The 14286-nt window shown below is 35.8% G+C and overlaps 1 protein-coding gene across 3 annotated transcripts in view; it reads left to right on the top strand.

The window, feature by feature from the left end:
• The window catches only part of Pls3 (plastin 3), an 89028-nt gene that overhangs the window by 62267 nt on the left and 12475 nt on the right, over positions 1-14286 (top strand). For all 3 annotated transcript variants that reach the window (XM_005323330.4, XM_021725189.3, XM_021725190.3), the window contains exons 4-8: positions 6539-6668; positions 7360-7492; positions 9764-9845; positions 10530-10695; positions 13115-13257. In XM_005323330.4, coding sequence (XP_005323387.1) covers positions 6539-6668; positions 7360-7492; positions 9764-9845; positions 10530-10695; positions 13115-13257 — 654 coding nt within the window. The remainder of the gene's footprint in view (positions 1-6538; positions 6669-7359; positions 7493-9763; positions 9846-10529; positions 10696-13114; positions 13258-14286) is intronic.

Here is a 14286-nt window from a genome sequence, read left to right as displayed (position 1 = left end):
ATTAAAATTCAGTTAGTTCTTTCAGCAACCAGAATCTCTTGACAAAAGAATTGAGAAGAACACTGACAGGAACCAAGATACAACACAATGCTCAATGTGGAAGGTGAAAAGTCTCCATTGGGACTTCATTACAGGGCATCTTTCGAGGTGCTAAATGACATCCTTGAAGTGTTCTTTCTTTCTCCTGTGGTGAACAGTGTGCTCCACAATTTTAATGATATACCCTGACTCACAGTCTTAGAAGCTTCCTGAGCTAAACTTTCTGATTAAAAAGATGTTTTCAACTCCTGTGGTGGTGGTATTTAACTGTACCATTTTCTCTAGGGCGATCATTTTGATAATTAAAAGTTAGAAGCATATCTTTTTAGTCGTTGGAAGAGGCATGTAAAATTTTTGTTTTCTTCTCTAGTATCATCATATGCTCCTCAAGGTTAGGGGTTGATCTCATGATTCTCCTCATCCAACCCCAAGCAATTAGGTTGGTGTTCCCTGACTGGGGCTTGGAGAGTCTATATATGGTTCTTTATTGAGGCCTAACTTTTTTAGCTGCTAACAATTGGAGGTCTCGATTTTCTAGACTTATGCCATTTTCAGTCTAGATTTATTGAGGAATTGTTGGAGATATACATTAAAGAATACTTATTGCTTCTTGTTTCAATTAAGAACATACTTCAGATTTTATGGATTTATTTATTATTGAAGGCTGAATATGAATACATTGGGGGGGGGTACTGGGGATTGAACTCAGGGGCACTCAACCACTGAGCCATATCCCCAGCCCTTTTTTGTATTTTATTTAAAGACAGGGTCTCACTGAGTTGTTTAGCGCCTCACTTTTTGCTGAGGCTGGCTTTGAACTTGTGATCCTCCTGTCTGGGCCTCCCGAGCTGCTGGGCTTACCAGGTGTGTGCCACTGTGCCCAGCTTGACTACATCTTTTTTTTTTTTTTTTTTTTTTGTACTGGGGAATAAGTTCAGGGGCACTTAGCCACTGAGCCACATCCCCAACTCTTTTTGTATTTTATTTAGAGACAGGGTCTCGCTGAGTTGCTTGGCACCTCACTTTTACTGAGGCTGGCTTTGAACTCACGATACTCTTGTCTCAGTCTCCCTAGCTGCTGGGATTATAGGCGTGCGCCACCACACCAGCTTGACTACATCTTATTAGGCATTGTTTTCAATATATTGCATACTAGTCATTAATGCCTAATATTTGTCACAAACTTCTTGGCACTTCTATCTTCCTTTTCCATGGTTCATTTTTGCCCAAAGACAGCTGAAATTACAACATAAACTCCCATCAGTCACCATTGCTCACTATGGCAGGTAAAATTCTGATATTCTCTCTAATTGGAATTAACTCCAGAGGTCAAGGAAGAAATAACTAAGTAATGACCCTACTCTGCTGTTAGCATTTTGTGGGGGTGTTGCTATTTTTAAAATGCAGACTCATGTTATAATGATAATGATACAGTTCTTGCCATTTTTCTTTTGAAATCCTGATTTCCTCCCACCGTTTTTGTCTCCAGTTATGGCCAAAGCCTTTGTTTTGAATTCTGTGTTCAATAGTAAGTTGCAGTTGATTTGCAATTTGAGCACTTGCATGCCTTCTGTATAACTTGCTCTCCTTATAACTGCATGTTTAATTGTGAATTTAAAGCACCTCAGAGCAGTAGTTAACTATGATTACTTATTTTAGGCACAGTTTACAGCTCAGAAGCTTTTAATCTGCTAAGAATAGGCCTAAAACATTAAGATTTGTATTATGCTAGTGATGTTAAGGATAAAATTGTGAAAGTTTCTGTGGGAAAAAAAATGATCTTGGGGAAATTTTTAAATCTGTGTATTTTGAAACATTGTAGTTTCTACATGGCTTTTAGTGGCTTTTAAGCGATAAGGTAAGATTGCGGTCATACATTTTTTTTTAAAGGTTAAAGACAGGCATAATAATTTTGGTACATCAGGGATTTTTTGGAAAACAAATATTAATGAGGATATTTTAAAATTAAGTTTTAGAATTAGAAGGAATTGAAATGTTTACACTCCTTAATTCTTCAAATTCGAACAAACATCAGTTCCTGAAAAATGAAGTGACTTGACCAGAATTACCCAGAGGACTTAGGGGCTTTTTCTAGTATCTCTCTGCTCTTCAAGTAGCTTGAAGTCTAAAGGGCAGTGAAGTTAACTGCCTGAAGTTTCAGAATGGTGCTACTATGACTATACTGAAAGATGGAATTGAACCAAATGTCTGTCCACTCCCATCTGCTCTGTCATCAATGAAACATCTTACAAATTGTCAAACAAAACATGAGTAAAGCTTAGTTATCTAAGAAACAGGGAGTAGGTTATTCCTGTCAGGTGTTAGCTTAAGGAAAGAGAAAGAAACATGTTCTTGCATGTTAAGTTTTTGGTTTTTGATTTGAATTGCAGCCACAAGGGTGTTAATTGTAAACCAAGTTATAAAATCAGTTTATATTAATTTTGGAGAAGAATATATGATCAGTGGAAGAAGACTCCCCAAATTATATGTAAATTTTTAAATGAGAAAATTAAATTTAATTATCTGCTTTTATCTACTTTTGTTTTTTCTAAGTATTTCAAAACTAAATTAGTAGAATTTTATACTTAGAAGATAATAGGACATTTTTTCCTTTAATTGTGAAAGGCTGGTATGGCAATAATTTCTCTGAGCAGAGATGACTGTATTCTCATTTTCACGGTGACACACTTGCTCTTGCATAATAACAATGAGTTGTTCACCTTTTTGAGAACTTTTACTAATAGTATGGACCTCACAGGATTAGATTGCTTAATATAAGTAAAGTGCTACGTAGTTGTTGAAGTGGTTGTTTCTTTTTTTTTTTTATTTGTTCATTTGTTTGTTGATTTGTTTGTTTAGAGATAGTGTCTTGCTAGGTTATCCAAACTGGCCCAAACTCATGGGCTCAGGCAATCCTCCTGCCTCAGCCTCCCAAATAGCTCAGATTACAGGCCTATGCCACCATGCCTGGCTACTGTTTCTTGTTGTTGTTGTTTGTTTGTTTTTAAGAAAAATATAGTATTTTTTTCCAAGTGCAGGGTTTAAAACAAATTTTTAAAAAATTCAAACCTGCTACTTTGGAAACAAGCCCCAAACCATGGAATATACTCGATTTTGGTTTTTTTGTTGTTGTTTTATCTTTTTTTGGGGGGGGGGCAATTTTTCTGAAATCTTTCCTTCTTAAGTCATATGCCTCTAGATTGTTTTGGTTTGGCCACTATGCCTGTGCCAGGCTAATTTAGGGGTCAAAAGAAGCTAGCTAGTTGCTGAGGGTCTTTGAGAGGAAGGTGATGAAACAAATTCCTTTGAGAGGAACAAGAAATAAATGTATAGAATGAGAGTAGATATTACTGCCTGATCAGGATATACCAGGAGTTTGTTTACAGATGATAGCAGGTCCTTCCTCATGGAGAGAAAACAGCACAAAACAGTGAGCTCATTAGGATCACAATGGCAGCTTTGAAAAGATTCATTGAGAACACTCTAGCACAGTGATCAGCCTTGTACTATCTCTGATTTCTGAGATTTTTGTTAAGCCAAAGCTTGTACTCAAATGATTTTATCATCACTCCACACTCTTTACTAAACTAGAAAGGAAAATGCAAATTCTTATATAGTGAAATCAATTTAAGAGATAAAGAAATTTTCAATTTTCTACCATTTAAAAAATTTTGAATCTAAGAAACAGAGGGAAATACTATGAAATTGAAAAATAGAGGTTAACTGAAATAATTTATTTAAAAATATTTGGAAAGTAGAGGCTGGGGGCATGTATATTCCTAGTAGAACACTTGTTTAGCATGCCTGAGGCCCTGGGTTCAAGAAAGGAAAGGCAGGCAGGCAGAGTAAAAAAGGAAGAAAAGTGAAGGTCATGAAACTTTTATAAGACAATTGAGAATTAACAACTTTAATTACAGTTTTGCATGTCATTCTCAGTCATTAGGAGTTTTATTAGAGCTGTGAAAGTAATTGCATTAGGATATTGTACAACAGAGACATTCTTTTTTTGTTCTCATTTGAATTATTTTACTTTTCATAACAGAGAAATTTGGATTTATCATTCAAGTGAAATTGTGTTCATTGAGACAACCTAATTTTTACAAGTCAATGACACTTGAATCAAAAGTCCTCAACTGTGAAATATGATATATTAAGAACTATGTAATGTTTTGAACGACCAACAATAAAAAATAAAAATAAAAAAAAATTTTAAAAAGTCCTCATAATAAGAAAAATGAACTTTTCATATCTCACTCTGAGACAGTAACATTTCTTTATCATTGCAGTGAGAGATTTGTAGTATTTCAAATATGAGGAAATGCATACCAGTCAGATTTTAACTTACTTGACAATTTTTTACTAAACAAAGTACAGTTCAGAATGAGGTAGACTAGTAAATAATTGTCTTTTCACTGAGCAGGTGCATTCTTATCAAAGAGGAAGTAGTGGGATCAAAATGCATTGCAGTTAAGGCTTTTGTTGTATAATATTTGGAAATGGAAGATAAAAGAAAATGAAATTAAAATTGGACTGGCCAGGTGTGATGGTGCATGCTTATAATCCCAGTGGCTCAGGAGGCTGAGGCAGGAGGATCGCTAGTTCAAAGCCAGATTCAAAAACTTAGCAAAGCCCTAAGCAACTCAGAGTGACCCTGTCTCAAAATAATAAAGGGCTGGGGATGTACCTCAGTGGTCAAGCACCCCAGGGTTCTTTCCCCAGTATCAAAAAAAAAACTGGACTAATCAGATAATAAATAAAATTTTTAATAATTTCAAATTACCTGGAGTGCATGATTCAAGTACCACATTGTTGATACTTAGCACAAAAGTCAGTATAATGGCCGTAGAGGAGGAAGAGTGATTTTACTGATTGTATGCAATATTTAGAGTAGCTAATGTGTATGCGTCTATGTGTATACATATATCCATTCTAAAATACCACCTCTAAAATTATAGGTGTAGCACAAAATTGCAGCTATGAGAATTGAGTAAGCTTGATTTTTTTTCAAGCTTATTGCTTATTAACTGTTTTCCTAAATAAAATTATGCTGTAGAGCCAAGGAAAGGCAGGATTTAAGAAAGGTGGTAGGAAAAGATGACTTTGTAATAGGACTACTGACAAATACAGAAGCTTTTCTACTTTCACATGACAGAGAAATTTGAATTTATCATTCAAGTGAAATTGTGTTCATTGAAATAACTTAATTTTTACAAGTCAATGACACTTGAATCAAAAGCACTCATAATAAGAAAAACTAACTTTTTAAATTTCAAAAAGCCACTTTCCCTAGGTGAAATAATTGCAAAAAGGGACCCCCTAGAAGACAAGGGACCCCCTAATAGACAAGTCTATTTAAATAAGGGTTCTAAACAGCATTTTAATTTTTTATGTTTTTGTGCAGCTAGGAATCAAGACACCCAGAGCCTTATGTGCTAGGCCCTTGTGCTACCACTGAGCTGCACCCCAAGCCTCATTAAGCATTTAAATTTTATGAAGTTGCTACATCTTGTTCCTCTTACTGGCAATGACCAAAAGCAAACTTGGGGTTAGGCTAATTCCAGTATTTAGGAAATATATGGACCTTTAGAATGTCTATTCATTCAACCAAGTGGTTGCACCATGATGTAAAATTTGCTTTATTGCAACCTGCTTTTGTACAGTTAGAATGTATAAATTAACTTCATTAGTCAAGTTCTGACTGTGAAGAAAAGTTACACTCATAAATACCCAAACAAGACAATCACTGAAAAGCCTCTATGTCTGTTCTCAATAGTCATCTATTATTGCCAGCTTATACATTTTTTCACCTTATTATTTTGTAACTTTTGATTGAACAAACTCTTACTGAGCTCCCCATTATACCACAAAATGTTTTTTTTTGGGGGGGTGAGTCATAAATGTTTTTTTATCTTAGTGTAGTGACACACACCTGTAATCCCAGAGACTCAGGAGGCTTAAGCTGAAGGATCACAAGTTCAAGGCCAGCCTGGACAACTATTAGTGAGACCCTGACTCAAATTAAAAAACAAAGAATATCAGGAATGTAGCTCAGTGGTAGAGTATCCCTGGGTTTAATCCCCAGTGCGAAAAATAAATAAATAATAAACTTTTACCTTTCTTTGCACTAAAAATTGTAGTTAAAGAAGGGGGAATCCTTCAGCTTTTTCTGTCTAAGAACAGAACAGAGCCGTCCTTTTTCATAGAAACTTAATAGATTAACTGTGCCTTTGAACCACACTAGTTTTTGGCTTCAAGTGGATTCAATGCATGGAGCACTTAGTGTTTTTTGACAATTGTGTGCAATTGGCTTTGGCGCTTCATCTTTAGCAGTAGTATTATACTTAATTAGCCTTGCAAAACTCAAATCAAGTTTTCTTTTTAACACTCATCACCTATGAAAAACACTCTAGGTGATCAAAATAATAAAAGAAGATAAGTGTGCTTCTTCTTGTGCCTAATTTTAAATTCATGTGGATGAAAAAATTATTTTTATCAATAGATTTTCCAAGAGGTAAAAAGCAGTGATATTGCAAAAACCTTCCGCAAGGCAATCAACAGGAAAGAGGGGATTTGTGCTCTGGGAGGAACTTCAGAGTTGTCCAGCGAAGGAACACAACATTCTTACTCAGGTAATAATTTCACATGTGTTGGGTTAACACAGTGGACATCATGATGTCATCATGTAAGGAAGGGGCTCTAGGATACATATTCTCCTAATGTCTTTATTTCATTTTTATTTTCTTGTTGTTGTAAACAGCATGCCTTTTTTTTTTTTTTTAATGTGGTGCTAAGAATCGAACTCAGTGCTTCACACATGCCAGACAAAGAAGTCTTTGGTGACATGTTTTGGGGCTTGGAACAGATAGTTGTCATGAAGTCATGTTTATTGTATGGCTTTGTTAGCTTGCAAGAGACATGATACAATACATGCAATGATAGGCTTTATTACAGTGGGATTCTATGGTGATATAAATGTGATTTTAAAAAGATTTTCGTGGGGCTGGGTTTGTGGCTAAGAGGTAGAGCGCTCGCCTAGCACGCGTGAGGCATTGGATTCGATCCTCAGCACCACAACTGAAAAATAAATATTTTTTTAAAAAAGATTTTTGTAACTAATTCTCTAAGGGCCAATTAACCTGCTGTGTTCTTTTAGTTGATGTTGTGATTCCTAATGGCCACTATGTTGAGTCCAAGTATCTGAGTTTCCAAAGAGAATAACGGCATGTTTGTGACGCACTAATTTTCAATACTACTGTATGACTATTTCAGGATTTTGAGTCAAATAATGAATTAATTTCTTGTCATTTATCATAATTTTAGAGGAAGAAAAATACGCTTTTGTTAACTGGATAAACAAAGCTTTGGAAAATGATCCTGATTGCAGACACGTTATACCAATGAATCCAAACACTGATGACCTGTTCAAAGCTGTTGGTGACGGAATTGTGCTTTGGTAAATATATTAGCTTGTTTTTGATCCAGATTTCAAAAACTAGCTTTTCACATCATTGATATGTTTGTTTCTGAATGCTCAAAAGCTTTACCTCAGGAAATAAAGAAAAGGGGAAATTATCCTGGTTCTGCTATTTTTATTTCATCTCTAAGTCTGTCTCTAAATCTACAACTCAGAGATTGGAGACCTACCTCTTTATAGTGCAAAGCTCTCAGCTTCCAGTTTCTTCTTCTCATCACTGAGCAAGCAGTACATTACAGTTGTGTTGAATTTAAGTATGTCAGTATCTATCTATTCTGAGATACCATTGCTTCCAGGTGTGGGGGTGCTACTCTTCAGTTCTCACTCTTCAATGACCTATTTCTGAAAAAATGCTTTTTTCACTGCAGCTGCCCTAGAGCCAACAGTATCTTGGTAGAAATGATAAAGATTATTAGCACTGCCCATTGCTGCCCCTATTTATAGAGGTAGTGTAGCACCGTGATTAAGAGTTTGTTCCATGGGGCTGGGGATATATCTCAGTTGGTAGAGTGCTTGCACATGGCCTTGGGTTCAATACCCAGCAACACAAAAAAAAAAAAAAAAAAAGAGAGTGCTCCATGATCAATCCACCTGGGTTCATATCTGGGCCCTTGTCACTCAGTAGCTATATAACTATGGTCCAGACAGTTGAGCCCTTTACATTTAAGTTTCCATCTATTATAATCTCCATATTATTATACAGGTTAAGTATCCCTAGTCCAAAACTCTGAAATCCAAAACTGCTCCAAAATCCAAAACTCTTTTGAGTGTAGACATGATGCCACAAATGGAAAACTTCACATCTAACCTCTTGTGATGGGTCACCATCAAAACACAGATACACTAGAAATACTGTGTAAAATTACATTCAGTCTTTGTGAATAAGGTGAATATGAGTCAAATAAATCCTGTGTTTAGACCTGAGTCCCATCCCCAGGATATCTCATTAGGTATATGCAAATATCCCCAAATCCAAAAAGATACAAGGTTCAAAACAGTTCTGGTCCAAACATTTTGGATAAGGAACACTCAACCTGTACTTAGCTCACGGGGCTGTTGTGAGCATTAATTAAATTGCTACATATGCAGTGCTTAGTTATCATGCAATACATATATTTCATATGACAGTCTAATAAATGTAAAATTTCTCTTTTTGTAAATAAGTCATTTTGGTTGTTTAACAGTTAAATTTTGCAAGGAAAGAAGCATGGTTTTCCAATGCAGAATAAAATTTATTAGGGCAGTATTATAAACAAAAGAAATGTCAGTCTAACTCTAAATTTTACCAAATGAGAAGATCCTTCCTGATACATCACAAAGTGTAGCCTAACCTTCCTTTCTCTCACCACTCTATTAGCAGCATTAAATACAGTGTCTGGATCATCATCAAGGCACTCAGTAAACATTTGGTGAATGACAGAATTTCAAGCTCAACTAATTTTGCTGCTTTGTGGATAAATGGCAGGCAGTATTTATTGATTGATTGATTGGTACTGGGTATTGAACTCAAGGGTATTTAACCACTGAGCCACATCCCTACCCCTTTTTATTGTTTTTATTTTGAGACAAGGTCTCACTGAGTTGCTTAGTATCTCACTAAGTTGTTGAAGCTGGCTTTGAACTCACGATCCTCCTGCCTCAGCCTCTTGAGCCACTGGGATTACAGCATGCTCCGCAGTGCCCAGCTAAATGGCAGTTTTAAATGGTGAATTAAATAATTTAGAAGAGATGCATTTTTAGTGTTGGATTTTATCAGTTATTCAGGTGGACACAGTGGCACATGCCTATAATCCTGGCAACTCGGGAGGCTGAGGCAGGAGGATGGCAAGTTTGAGGACAGTGTGGGTCAGTTAGTGAGATCCTGTTTCAAAATAAAATAAAAAGGGTTGGGGCTGTAGCTCAGTGGTAGAGTGCTCCTGAATTCAAACCCCAGTACCAAAAAAATTTTATTCAATGAAACATTTTTCAATATTTGGGTCATTCAATGTAAAGAATACTCAAATCTCGTAGTTTTTTTTTTTTTTGGAGGGGGGGGTTGTTAGTCATGTGTGTGCCAGGCCATGGTCTTTTTTTTTCCTTAGAAATTTGCATTTTTTGTATTACATCTTTTGTGATCAACATGATAAAAGCTATCTGTTGCATTTAGCTTTTTAGATTATGTGAAAGACATGTTATGATAAGCCTTAAAATATTGGTAAATATAAAAACCCTTTAAATCAACTCTTTTTTTCATCCCCATTTTTATTTTAGTAAAATGATCAACCTTTCAGTGCCTGATACAATTGATGAAAGAGCAATCAACAAGAAGAAACTTACACCCTTTATCATTCAGGTATGCATTCTTCTCACCTCTTCCATGAAATGACTGAGTCCAGATTTGTTCTCTGTACTCTCTGTGCTCTTATTTAGTCCCCACAACTCTCATTTAGTCCCCACATTATTATGTGGATATTACAAAGTAACCTGGAATTCAGATTTGCAAGCTTGCTTGAGGTTAATATTGGAAGGTTATGTCCCTGACTAACTTCAAAGCCCTATGATTTTTTGATAATTTGTTCAAATGTTGCAGAAATAAGTGAAAATATTTGAACTCTTAATTAACTGACATGCTTAAGGAAGGAGCATTTTTCTTTTCCATCGATTAAATACTGGACTATTAGGTAGCAAAATTCCCTCAAGCAAGAATTTGGATGTATGCCATAGTATTGAACTCTCATTAAGACATTTTTAAAAACATAACACTTTGCTAACATGGACATGCTTACTTTGGTTACTCAGCCTTTTCATTTAATGTCAGCATAATTCAAAAGGGACCAGATAAAAATACCATGTCAACTTCCCATGGAATTTTGCTAAAGATAATAGCAACAAGGCAGGGATCTGATTTAACTGTGCTTTTTAACTCTGAAGTCTGGGTGAAGTTAATATAGGTTATTAATTTCTTCATTGAGTGTCATTTTCACTGAAGGAAAATTGGAAGGCCAAGAAGCAAGTGTGTAATTTGGCTGTCTTGCAGGAAAACTTGAATCTGGCACTGAACTCTGCATCTGCCATCGGGTGTCATGTTGTGAACATTGGTGCGGAGGACTTGCGGGCTGGGAAACCTCATCTGGTTTTGGGGTTGCTTTGGCAGATCATTAAGATTGGTTTGTTCGCTGACATTGAATTAAGCAGGAACGAAGGTAATAGAGCACAGTATTTTGGAAATTGTTTAGTGGTTTTTTTTTTCTCATCATGCAAACTGTCAAGCTTTTACTGTCAAGCTTGAGGTGATTAGATGATTAGAATTAACATTCATTAATGCCATAGAGTTATTTAGGAAAACAGTCTAATTATAATTCTCTTCTTTAGTAGTAATTAACATTTGCCTGGCACTTGAAAATTTATTTTACAGTAAAGGTACAAAAACAGATATTAAGGAACTTGATATCCTTTTTTGCTGTGTCCACACAACCCTCATGTCATCACCATCTTCAGGTCCACAATTGTGCACTTATTTTTTTAAATTTTATTTTATTTTTTACACAAATGGAGCACAACTTCTCACTTTTATGGTTGTACATGATGTAGAGTCACACCATTAGTGGAATCATACCCATACATAGGGTAATTATGGCATTTACAGGTAAATGGATGGAGCTGGAGAATATCATGCTAAGTGAAGTAATCCAATCCCAAAAAACCAAAGACCAAATGTTTCCTCTGATAAGTGGATGCTGATCCATAATGGAGGAAAGAGGGCAAGGGAAGAACGGAGGAACTTTGAATTGGGCAGAGGTTGGGGGCAAGATGGTAGAATGAGATGGACAGTTAGGGTTTTGGATACCTTTTGTATTCTATCATGTATTTAGACCTCTTCCAAAGTCTTCTAACTAACCCTTGATGATCCCACATTTCCTGAACCAGCAGAAACATTTTTTTAAAGATTTAATTTTTATTTGTAGATAGATACAATACCTTTATTTTATTTTTATGTAGTACTGAGTATTGAACCCAATGCCTCACACATGCTAGGTGAGCACTCTTTCCTCTGAGCTACAACCCCAGCCCCAGAAACATCATTTTAGTAGCATAAGGTATACATTTTTGTATCACATCATCAATTTATATAATGTATACTTTAAATGCAATAAAATTGTTATTGAATCCTAGAAAGTGCTACACCACTCTCTCTCTCTAGAGTTGAAAATATTAAGGATTAGGAGGTGTAACTCAGTGATAAAGTGCTTGCCTAGCATGAGCAAGGACCTGGATTGCATCCTCCTTGGAAAGAATAAGAGAGAAGAAAAAATGAACACCATTGTAAATATTCATATTTTATTCCAGAGATTCCTACCATCACCATCTCTATCCCCAATTACCTTTGAGGACGTGTATACATTTGGGAATCTAAAAGTATTTCACAGGTCTTAAAATGTCCACCAAGTCTTATTTTTAAAAAAAATTTTCATGCTATTATTGTTTATTCATTTTTTAATAAGTTCATTAAGTTTTTACAAGTCTTATTTTTCATATAAGATTTCTTTTGTGCTTTTACAATTTTACATTTTTAATCCACTCAAAAGGTCCTATGTTTATCCTTTTATTATTATTGTTGTTGTTGATGGGGGTCTCATTCAGGTTGGCTTTGAACTTGTGATCCTCCTGCCTTAGCATCCAAAGCAGCTGAGATTGTAGACCCTGCTCCTACTTTTGCTGGCCTTCACAGCTGTGTTAGTCTTGCTTAAAGGACTTGAAGGAAAGGGGGAAAACAAATTTTTTTTAAAAATTGGTTCATGTGATAAATCAGGTACTAGATGTGGGACTGACAATTTGATCCTTTGCAACTTTTGATTTGATGGGGTAGGAAATAGAAGGAAGGTTTTATACAAATAGCTATCTTGCCTCTGTTCTTTTTTTTTAATCTGTAACTGCCATATTGACAGGAATCCATCAAAGATGAAGTATGCCTGATAAAATTATTACTTGGACCTCTTCAGAAATCATTTAGTTTTTCTGGGCATAGTAGTATACTCCTATAATCCCAGAGACTTGAGGCTGAGATAGGGGAACTGCAAGTTCGAGGCTAGCTTCAGCAACTTAGTGAGACCCTGTCTCAAAATAAAAAGGGCTGGGGATAAAACTCAGTAGTAGAGTACCTCTGGGCTCAATTTCTAGTACCAAAAATAAATAATAAATTTAATCCTGCAAGTTAATTGATTATACTTAAATATAAGTACTATAGTGTTTCTAGGCTGCTTTAATTAAAAGGTTAAGTAAAAGGTTCCAAATTTAAATATCCTTCCCAGATTCCTGATTTTAAAAGTGTTAACAATTTATCTATAACTGTAACATGATGTGAAAATATTAAACCTAAAATCTACAACTTTATTTGGAATGTGAAGAATTATAAAAGAAAAAATAAATTATATAACTTTAATATTTGGTGTGCATTCTCATAATACTGCCTCTACCAGTTAGCTTGTTAATAATTGTCTACTTACATATTTATTTTTTAATTAGGTTCTTGCATCTCTGTTACTTACTAGGGTGTCAAAAGACTGAGTGAACTTGTCATGACCATTATTATATCATATATTGATCATATATTTTGTTTTCTAGCTTTAGCTGCTTTGCTTCGGGATGGTGAGACCTTGGAGGAGCTTATGAAATTGTCTCCAGAAGAGCTTCTACTTAGATGGGCAAACTTTCATTTGGAAAACTCTGGCTGGCAAAAAATCAACAACTTTAGTGCTGACATCAAGGTACCCATGCAAAAAGCCTTAACACTTTGGAAGGATATAAGATCTTGGGGGATTTCATCCCATCTTAACTGAGGGAAAAATTCTAATAGTATATTATCAAGCCTTATTGCTTCTTGGCCTTGGTGGCTGATTTTTTTAAAATTTAGTTTCACTTATTTATTTTTGCAGTGCTAGAGATTGAACCCAGGGTCTGTGGCATGCTAGGGAAGTACTTTTCCACTGGGCCACACCCCCAGTCCTCCTAATGGAAGATTCTAGTAGAGAGGTTGAGCCAAGTCAGGAGCATGAGCACCAAGTCATTTTGTAGAAAAGAATTATAGTGGTAATATTTTGTATTCTGTCTACTGTGCATCCATGTGGGATATTGAATCCAGGGATACTCTACCATTAAGATACATCCCCAATCCTTTTCTTCTGAGGCAGAGTCTTTTTTGCTGAGGCTAGCCTCAAACTTTTGATCCTCCTGCTTCTGTCTCCCAAGTAACTGGGATTACAGGCCTGCGTCACCATGCCCGACTTGCCTACTGTGGAACATAAGAGTATAAAACAGTCATGCGTGAATTTTCTATTGTTAACTGTCTTTCCCAGGCCACAGTATGTCTGTAGTAAAGACTAGAAGAGAAAGGAGGTGCCTCAAGATTCCTGTCACCTTTTTTATTCAGCTTCTGCCATGTCATATTTCCTCATCTTTAGAGGTTGAGTTCTTTGAGGGAATGATGAGCACTTTTTATTTGTCTCCTACCTCAGCCCCTGTCCTAATGCCCTCCTACTAAAGCCCACCTCTAATACAATACTTACTGCATAAAAGCCCCTCGAATATTTCTTCTGTCAAATTTAATGTGGCACTCACTACTCAACCTTGAGCAGTAGAGAAAAAAGAAAAGGAAAGGAAGAATTTACTCACCACATACAACCTTTGACTTTTCACATGGAGAGGGACAAAATGCCGTAGCAAATACAGTTGACACGCTCATATTCTTGGGTTCCACGTACACTTAAATCATCTGTAGATTATTTGTATGAAGGATG

The sequence above is a fragment of the Ictidomys tridecemlineatus genome, chromosome X, assembly GCF_052094955.1.
Source record: "Ictidomys tridecemlineatus isolate mIctTri1 chromosome X, mIctTri1.hap1, whole genome shotgun sequence".
Taxonomy (NCBI): Eukaryota; Metazoa; Chordata; class Mammalia; order Rodentia; family Sciuridae; genus Ictidomys; species Ictidomys tridecemlineatus.
This window is presented reverse-complemented; position numbering and strand designations above follow the sequence as displayed.